Source organism: Oncorhynchus kisutch, linkage group LG1 (assembly GCF_002021735.2).
Source record: "Oncorhynchus kisutch isolate 150728-3 linkage group LG1, Okis_V2, whole genome shotgun sequence".
Taxonomy (NCBI): Eukaryota; Metazoa; Chordata; class Actinopteri; order Salmoniformes; family Salmonidae; genus Oncorhynchus; species Oncorhynchus kisutch.
In genome coordinates, this window is record NC_034174.2 from 8891992 (window position 1) to 8901991 (window position 10000).

At 44.9% G+C, this 10000-nt stretch overlaps 1 protein-coding gene across 1 annotated transcript in view; it reads left to right on the plus strand.

Moving 5' to 3' along the window:
* LOC109879967 (collagen alpha-1(II) chain) overlaps positions 1 to 10000 on the plus strand; it is a 108447-nt gene that overhangs the window by 42266 nt on the left and 56181 nt on the right. Inside the window, 7 exon segments of the mRNA XM_074933816.1 lie at positions 1852 to 1905; positions 3410 to 3463; positions 4134 to 4187; positions 4475 to 4519; positions 4723 to 4776; positions 5304 to 5348; positions 8640 to 8693. Of these exon segments, the coding sequence (XP_074789917.1) occupies positions 1852 to 1905; positions 3410 to 3463; positions 4134 to 4187; positions 4475 to 4519; positions 4723 to 4776; positions 5304 to 5348; positions 8640 to 8693 (360 nt within the window).

Here is a 10000-nt window from a genome sequence, read left to right on the forward strand (position 1 = left end):
CATATCCCATCTTCACCACCAACCCCACCAACCCACCACCATATCCCATCTTCACCACCAACCCACCACCATATCCCATCTTCACCACCAACCCACCACCATATCCCATCTTCACCACCAACCCCACCACCATATCCCATCTTCACCACCAACCCACCACCATATCCCATCTTCACCACCAACCCACCACCATATCCCATCTTCACCACCAACCCACCACCATATCCCATCTTCACCACCAACCCACCACCATATCCCATCTTCACCACCAACCCACCACCATATCCCATCTTCACCACCAACCCACCACCATATCCCATCGTCACCACCAACCCCACCACCATATCCCATCTTCACCACCAACCCCACCACCATATCCCATCTTCACCACCAACCCCACCACCATATCCCATCGTCACCACCAACCCCACCACCATATCCCATCGTCACCACCAACCCCACCACCATATCCCATCTTCACCAGTGACTGACTCCTGTGGAATCGAAGACTTAATTCAACTCCGATGGAGTCAACACTGTTTTGGGGTTTATTTTGGTCCCACACCCATGTTGTGTTAAAACTACTCTGGTCATGGTGTTAATATTTTAGGGGAGTTAAAATGACAGTAAATATCTGACTCACAAAGAGCTGCTTAAATTCAATTTTTTTCGATGTTGTTGTTTTTTTTTTTTATTTACAATTTAATTTTACAATTTAATGTGTTGTTTTGAATTAACAATCAATTTCAGCAGAGTTCAATTCCCTTTGAGTTGTAAGGGTGTAAACGGTCACATTATGGTGCTTTGTTATGTGTTGTTATGTGATATCCCTGTTAGAGCTTCCTGCAAGTTGAATTTAACAGGGATTTATACAGTCCCACACAATGGGCGTGGGCCCAACGAAACCTCAAAAAGAACCCCCACACAACCTGCATTAAGTATGTCTGTCAGAGTAGGGGGGAAAAATTATAACTGAAGACTACCTACACCATGTAAACTGTCATAACTATCTCACTAATGTTTGCAATAAATCCAAATCCCTTACAGATTGGATTAGTTCAGGGAAAAATGTTTCTCATCTTTGTGTAGCTTAAAAGATACAAAACAGATATTGAATCAAACATTTTAGAAAATCAACCTGCAACATAGCATCCTGGGAAAATATTGACATTGAGGCCTGTCCCATCCATAGATGTAACTTCCTGTCTCTGGTTTCTCTTAATGAAGTTAAAAGTTCACCGTCTCAATCACCTCCAGTTATCAACATTAACTCTAGGACTCTAAGTAGAGACAATTTAACACTTTGATTTCAACTATCCTTGATTTATTGTGTACGGTCCCTTGCTATGTCTTGTTCAATGCATTGTCTTATGGCTACTATGTGTAAATCCTTCATTATAATTGTTATAAATAGATATGCAGTTAGGGAGGGTAAAGAAATTAAAAAATTAATATTGGAAATGCAATTCCTCCATTTAGCCACTAGGTGGTATCAGGCTGACCCAGCAGTCATGTATCCATCTATCCCCCAGGATGCACTGTTTGCTAACTGAATTTCAATTTTCAAACTAATTAGCATCAAAACCTAAATATGTTAATTATTTATTGAGTCATTCATTTTTTTATTTTTTTTATTTTACTATTTATATATTGTATTTAAAAATATATATATATATTTTACTATTTATGTGTTGTATTTAAAAATATATATATATTTTACTATTTATGTGTTGTATTTTTAATATTTTTTATCTTTTACTATTTATGTATTCTATTTTTTTTTGTTCATTGAATATTGTAACTAACTGGCCTACTGGCCCTCTTCTCCCTTCCGTCCTGTCTCTGCTAAAGGGTGAGGCTGGCAAACCTGGCAAAGGTGGTGAACGTGGACCTTCTGGTCCTCAGGTATGGTTTCATTTATCTCTTTATTATTTGTTAATGGTTAATTCATCTGTTAATATAGCTCTTCATTTATCCCTACATTTATCTGTTAATGGTTAATTCATCTGTTAATATAGCTCTTCATTTATCCCTACATTTATCTGTTAATGGTTAATTCATCTGTTAATATAGCTCTTCATTTATCCCTACATTTATCTGTTAATGGTTAATTCATCTGTTAATATATCTCTTCATTTATCCCTACATTTATCTGTTAATGGTTAATTCATCTGTTAATATAGCTCTTCATTTATCCCTACATTTATCTGTTAATGGTTAATTCATCTGTTAATATAGCTCTTCATTTATCCCTACATTTATCTGTTAATGGTTAATTCATCTGTTAATATATCTCTTCATTTATCCCTTCATTTATCTGTTAATTTATCTACTCACAGTTTCTCTCACAGCCTATTCATGCTGCCTCAGTAATTACATTTGTACACACACTATCTCAATATGATCAGTCAAGAAGAGAAGAGTATTTGACAGACATAACAGGCATACCATCTACAGTCAGAAGACTCCAAGATGATTCAGTCAGATACAGTCCAGTCAGAAGACTCTCCAAGATGATTCAGTCAGATACAGTCCAGTCAGAAGACTCTCCAAGATGATTCAGTCAGATACAGTCCAGTTAGAAGACTCTCCAAGATGATTCAGTCAGATACAGTCCAGTTAGAAGACTCTCCAAGATGATTCAGTCAGATACAGTCCAGTTAGAAGACTCTCCAAGATGATTCAGTCAGATACAGTCCAGTTAGAAGACTCTCCAAGATGATTCAGTCAGATACAGTCCAGTCAGAAGACTCTTCAAGATGATTCAGTCAGATACAGTCCAGTCAGAAGACTCTCCAAGATGATTCAGTCAGGTACAGTCCAGTTAGAAGACTCTCCAAGATGATTCAGTCAAATACAGTCCAGTCAGAAGACTCTCCAAGATGATTCAGTCAGGTACAGTCCAGTCAGAAGACTCTCCAAGATGATTCAGTCAGATACAGTCCAGTCAGAAGACTCCAAGATGATTCAGTCAGATACAGTCCAGTTAGAAGACTCTCCAAGATGATTCAGTCAGATACAGTCCAGTTAGAAGACTCCAAGATGATTCAGTCAGATACAGTCCAGTCAGAAGACTCTCCAAGACGATTCAGTCAGATACAGTCCAGTCAGAAGACTCCAAGATGATTCAGTCAGATACAGTACAGTTGGAAGACTCTCCAAGATGATTCAGTCAGACAAGACAAAGAGAGAAAGAGCTGTTATCTACTAAATCAACCCTGATGTCACCTGGCCCTCTGGCCCTCTGGCCCTCTGGCCATCATATGCCTGGCTCTAAACCAGAGCAGGAAAGCAGATCCTGAGAATAACTGAATAATCATTTAATTCTCTCTCATCTCTCCTTTATCTATCTATCTTTCTCTTTCCCTTCTCTTTTTTTAATGTTGTTCTCTATTCTTCTCTACAACAGGGAGCTCGTGGATTCCCAGGAACCCCCGGTCTGCCTGGAATCAAGGGCCACAGAGTGAGTTATGTCATAGTTATGTCATAGTTATGTCATAGGAATGATAATACAAAATATATACTTTTACTTTACCATGTAAGTCGACTGAGAACAGATTCTCATTTACAGCAACGATCTGAATTTAGCCAGGACACCGGGGGTTAACACCCCTACTCTTACGATAAGTAACATGGGCTCTTTAGTGACCACAGAGAGTCAGGACGCACGTATAACGTCCCATCCGAAAGACGGCACCCTACACAGGGCAATGTCCCCAATCACTGCCCTGGGGTAAGAGGAAAGAGTGCCTCCTACCTGCCGTCAGGCACCACTTCCAGCAGCATCTGGTCTCCCATCCAGGAAGCGACCCTGCTTAGCCTCAGAGGCAAACGAGTAGTGGGAGGCCCGGTGGTATGCTGTATGCTGCTGGCTCTAATATGTAATACGGCATCTTCAAATGTGTTCTTTCCTGTCTAGCTGATTTTAGTGTCGTTGTATGTTTTCCACTGTTCTGCTGCTGCAACAACGCCCAGTCAACGAGCCAGTAAAGATGCTAGGAATAATCCTTCACTGATTTTGACTCTTGGCTCTCAGTCAAATCAAATCAAATGTATTTTATACAGCCATTTTTACATCAGCCGATGTCACAAAGTCCCGCTCTCATGATATTGTGTTTATCTCCTCTTTCCAGGGTTATCCAGGTCTGGATGGACTCAAGGGAGAGGGTGGAGCTGCTGGTTCCAAGGTGGGAAGGACTCTACAATAGAATTCTCTATCTCTCTCACGTTATTTTAATCTCACACATATCCTGGTTGACTTTCTTGTTTGTTTGTTGGGAAACCTGTCTAAACTTCCCTTCTGTACCAGAAACATCTCTTGAACCTTCTCTATTTTTGCTGTCTCTCTCTCTCTCTGTCTTCTCTCTCTCTCTCTCTCTCTCTCTCTCTCTCCCCCCCCCCTCTCTCTCTCTCTCTCTCTTTCTCTCTCTCTCTCTCTCTCTCTCTTTCTCTCTCTCTCTCTGTTCTGTTGTAGGGTGAGTCTGGTGCTCCCGGTGAGAATGGCGCTCCAGGACCAATGGTGAGTACAGATGCAGAAGTGATGTAGCGTAGTACTGTATCAGTCACTTTGATTAGCTCCTGTAGACTGTGAACTACTCTCAATAGATCTGCCACACGTACGATATACAATATCTGATATGTTACTGATCAGCTGTACTGATAATTCTGTTTACTGTTTACTGATTGTAACCTGTGCTCCTCTCTCTCTCTCCCTCTCTAAAGGGACCACGCGGTCTGCCCGGTGAGAGAGGTCGTCCCGGACCCTCTGGTTCTGCTGTAAGTACCTTCTCCTGGCCTAGAACTCAGCCTGAAACCTCCTGCTTAGAACTCATTCTAGAACTCCCCCCTAGAACTCAGCCTGTAACCTCCTGCTTTGGAACACATTCTAGAACTTCCCCCTAGAACTCAGCCTGTAACCTCCTGCTTTGGAACTCATTCTAGAACTTCCCCCTAGAACTCAGCCTGTAACCTCCTACTTAGAACTCATTCCAGAACTCAAAATAGAGCTCCCAGAACCGTGTAACATGACCATGGTCTCTACTCATACCAGTCCCAGATCCGTACCCAGACTGTAGTGACCTCACAATTCGGAAAGTGAAAGTGAAGGACCTGAACCTCAAAGTCAAACCACAGACAGAGAGAGAACTCTAGCTGGCTTATAGCTAGCTCTCTGTTGAATACAATTATTATTGAATGATCATTTCATGTCATGACATGGATCATTACGTCTCAGTGTATGTTGAGTATATGTTGAGCTGGTCCTCTGCTGTGTGGTGACAGTATCTTGTGTTTCTTCTGTCTAGGGCGCTCGTGGTAATGACGGTCTGTCTGGCCCTGCTGGTCCTCCTGTAAGTCTTACAGTTTTATTCATTGTTTCATTTCACTATATAGTATATATATATATATATATATATATATATATATATATACTGAGTATACAAAACATTAAGAACACCTGCTTTTGCCATGAGGTAGACTGGCCAGGTGAATCCAGGTGAAAGCTATGATCCCTTATTGATGTCACTTGTTAAGTCCTCTTCAATCAGTGTAGATGAAGGTGAGGAGACAAGTTAAAGAAGGACTTTTAACCCTTGAGACAGTTGAGACATGTATTGTGTCTGTGTGCCATTCAGAGGGTGAATGGGCAAGATAAAACATTGAAGTGTCTTTAAACGGGGTGTGGTAGTAGGTGCCAGACACACTGGTTAGTGTCAAGAACTGCAACGCTGCTGGGTTTTTCAAACTCAACAGTTTCCTGTGTGTATCAAGAATGGTCCACCACCCAAAGGACATCCAGAAAACTTGACACAAAAGTGTGAAGCCTTGGAGTCAACATGGGCCAGCATCTTTGTAGAACGCTTTCCACACCTTGATGAACTGAGGCTGTTCTGAGGGCAACTCAATATATATATGTATGCTTTATTTTACCAGGAAAGTCAGTTAAGAACAAATTCTTATTTACAATGACGGCCTGGGAACAGTGGGTTAACTGCCTGTTCAGGGGGCAGAACGACAGCCTAGGAACAGTGGGTTAACTGCCTGTTCAGGGGGCAGAACGACAGCCTAGGAACAGTGGGTTAACTGCCTGTTCAGGGGGCAGAACGACAGCCTAGGAACAGTGGGTTAACTGCCTGTTCAGGGGCAGAACGACAGCCTAGGAACAGTGGGTTAACTGCCTGTTCAGGGGGCAGAACGACAGCCTAGGAACAGTGGGTTAACTGCCTGTTCAGGGGCAGATCGACAGCCTAGGAACAGTGGGTTAACTGCCTGTTCAGGGGCAGAACGACAGCCTAGGAACAGTGGGTTAACTGCCTGTTCAGGGGCAGAACGACAGCCTAGGAACAGTGGGTTAACTGCCTGTTCAGGGGCAGAACGACAGCCTAGGAACAGTGGGTTAACTGCCTGTTCAGGGGCAGAACGACAGCCTAGGAACAGTGGGTTAACTGCCTGTTCAGGGGCAGAACGACAGCCTAGGAACAGTGGGTTAACTGCCTGTTCAGGGGCAGAACGACAGCCTAGGAACAGTGGGTTAACTGCCTGTTCAGGGGCAGAACGACAGCCTAGGAACAGTGGGTTAACTGCCTGTTCAGGGGCAGAACGACAGCCTGGGAACAGTGGGTTAACTGCCTGTTCAGGGGCAGAACGACAGCCTAGGAACAGTGGGTTAACTGCCTGTTCAGGGGCAGAACGACAGCCTGGGAACAGTGGGTTAACTGCCTGTTCAGGGGCAGAACGACAGCCTAGGAACAGTGGGTTAACTGCCTGTTCAGGGTCAGAACGACAGCCTAGGAACAGTGGGTTAACTGCCTGTTTAGGGGCAGAACGACAGCCTAGGAACAGTGGGTTAACTGCCTGTTCAGGGGGCAGAACGACAGCCTAGGAACGGTGGGTTAACTGCCTGTTCAGGGGGCAGAACGACAGCCTAGGAACGGTGGGTTAACTGCCTGTTCAGGGGGCAGAACGACAGCCTAGGAACAGTGGGTTAACTGCCTGTTCAGGGGGCAGAACGACAGCCTAGGAACAGTGGGGTTAACTGCCTGTTCAGGGGCAGAACGACAGCCTAGGAACAGTGGGTTAACTGCCTGTTCAGGGGCAGAACGACAGCCTAGGAACAGTGGGTTAACTGCCTGTTCAGGGGCAGAACGACAGCCTAGGAACAGTGGGTTAACTGCCTGTTCAGGGGCAGAACGACAGCCTAGGAACAGTGGGTTAACTGCCTGTTCAGGGGGCAGAACGACAGCCTAGGAACAGTGGGTTAACTGCCTGTTCAGGGGCAGAACGACAGCCTAGGAACAGTGGGTTAACTGCCTGTTCAGGGGCAGAACGACAGCCTAGGAACAGTGGGTTAACTGCCTGTTCAGGGGGCAGAACGACAGCCTAGGAACAGTGGGTTAACTGCCTGTTCAGGGGCAGAACGACAGCCTAGGAACAGTGGGTTAACTGCCTGTTCAGGGGCAGAACGACAGCCTAGGAACGGTGGGTTAACTGCCTGTTCAGGGGCAGAACGACAGCCTAGGAACAGTGGGTTAACTGCCTGTTCAGGGGGCAGAACGACAGCCTAGGAACAGTGGGTTAACTGCCTGTTCAGGGGCAGAACGACAGCCTAGGAACAGTGGGTTAACTGCCTGTTCAGGGGCAGAACGACAGCCTAGGAACAGTGGGTTAACTGCCTGTTCAGAGGCAGAACGACAGCCTAGGAACAGTGGGTTAACTGCCTGTTCAGAGGCAGAACGACAGCCTAGGAACAGTGGGTTAACTGCCTGTTCAGGGGCAGAACGACAGCCTAGGAACAGTGGGTTAACTGCCTGTTCAGGGGCAGAACGACAGCCTAGGAACAGTGGGTTAACTGCCTGTTCAGGGGCAGAACGACAGCCTAGGAACAGTGGGTTAACTGCCTGTTCAGGGGCAGAACGACAGCCTAGGAACAGTGGGTTAACTGCCTGTTCAGGGGCAGAACGACAGCCTAGGAACAGTGGGTTAACTGCCTGTTCAGGGGCAGAACGACAGCCTAGGAACAGTGGGTTAACTGCCTGTTCAGGGGCAGAACGACAGCCTAGGAACAGTGGGTTAACTGCCTGTTCAGGGGCAGAACGACAGCCTAGGAACAGTGGGTTAACTGCCTGTTCAGGGGCAGAACGACAGCCTAGGAACAGTGGGTTAACTGCCTGTTCAGGGGCAGAACGACAGCCTAGGAACAGTGGGTTAACTGCCTGTTCAGGGGCAGAACGACAGCCTAGGAACAGTGGGTTAACTGCCTGTTCAGGGGCAGAACGACAGATTTGTACCTTGCCGGCTCAGGGGTTTGAACTTGCAACCTTCCGGTTACTAGTTCAACTCTCTAACCACTAGGCTACCCTGCCGAATCATTTAAGATTAAGCGTAGTCCTAGACTAAAAAGCATACACAATTCAAGTATTTATTAAAAGTGCTTATTAATCTACCGCTGGGTTTAATCTGTGTCCAGGAAACCCAGCCCGAAATGTTTAATCAGAAATGTGACTAAAATACACCTGGAGGACCTTGAGGTGGCAGCAGTGTCTGTTGACTCACTCCCTTCTCTTCCCTCTCTTCTCCCCCTCCCTTCCTTTCCTTCCCCTCCCCTCTCCCCCTCCCCTCTCTCCACATTTCTCTCTCTATAGGGCCCAGTCGGTCCTGCTGGTGCTCCAGGCTTCCCCGGCTCTCCAGGTTCTAAGGTATGTCACTGATCTTCACCCCCCCCCCTTCTCTCTCTCTCTCTCTCTCTCTCTCTCTCTCTCTCTCTCTCTCTCTCTCTCTCTCTCTCTCTCTCTCTCTCTCTCTCTCTCTCTCTCTCTCTCTCTCTCTCTCTCTCTCTCTCTCTCTCTCTCTCTCTCTCTCTCTCTCTCTCTCTCTCTCTCTCTCTCTATCTCTCTCTCTCTCTCTCTCTCTCTCTCTCTCTCTCTCTCTCTCTCTCTCTCTCTCTCTCTCTCTCTCTCTCTCTCTCTCTCTCTCTCTCTCTCTCTCTCTCTCTCTCTCTCTCTCTCTCTCTCTCTCTCTCTCTCTCTCTCTCTCTCTCTCTCTCTCTCTCTCTGTCTCTCCCCCACTCTCTTCCTCTCTTTCTCTCTCTGTCTCTCCCCCACTCTCTTCCTCTCTCTCTCTCTCTGTCTCTCTCTCTCTCTCTCTCTCTCTCTCTCTCTCTCTAACTCTAGCTCAGAAGGAATTTGAAAGAAAAAGGTGAGAAAAGAGTGAAAGTGGTGAAACCGGAGAAGGCAGCATTGAAAAGTGCTCTAAAAAATAAAATCTATTTTCCTTCATCCGGGTGGAATATTTGAGAGGTTTGTGGTTCGGGAGGTGTGTTGTTTTTCTCTCTCTCTCTCTCTCTCTCTCTCTCTCTCTCTCTCTCTCTCTCTCTCCGCTTGGGACTGATTCATTCCTTCTGAACGATAACTAGTGTGTGTGTGTGTGTGTGTGTGTGTGTGTGTGTGTGTGTGTGTGTGTGTGTGTGTGTGTGTGTGTGTGTGTGTGTGTGTGTGTGTGTGTGGTTTCACTTTCATCTGTCGTCCGTCCCAGTCAGGGAAAACATTTAAGGATTCAGCTATAGGACTAGGGTTGCAGAGCTACTGGTAGTAATTTTGGTAAATAACAGAAAATGTATGTCCGTCTATTGTAACTTTGGTAATTTATACTTGAATAACATTAAAAACATGTATTCACACATAAATATATTTTTTAAATATATATCTGTGTCCATATTGTCCAGAAGTTTATAGTAGACAAACCATATGGTTCAAGAGAAAATAAACTAATGAATGAAAAAAGCATCTAATCAACAATGGCATTATTTTAAATTATATCTTGTGATAAATTGCATAAAAACCTTAAAACATTTTAAAAGCAAACCTTGAACGTTTCCAGTAACACTCCCTTTGCAACCCTAATCATGTGAATAACTTCATGACCTTTTACCCCATTATAACCAGAGACAGAGGCTCTATCTCAACTCTATAAAGGACACCCTGTCCTGAGCATATTTACAAACCAA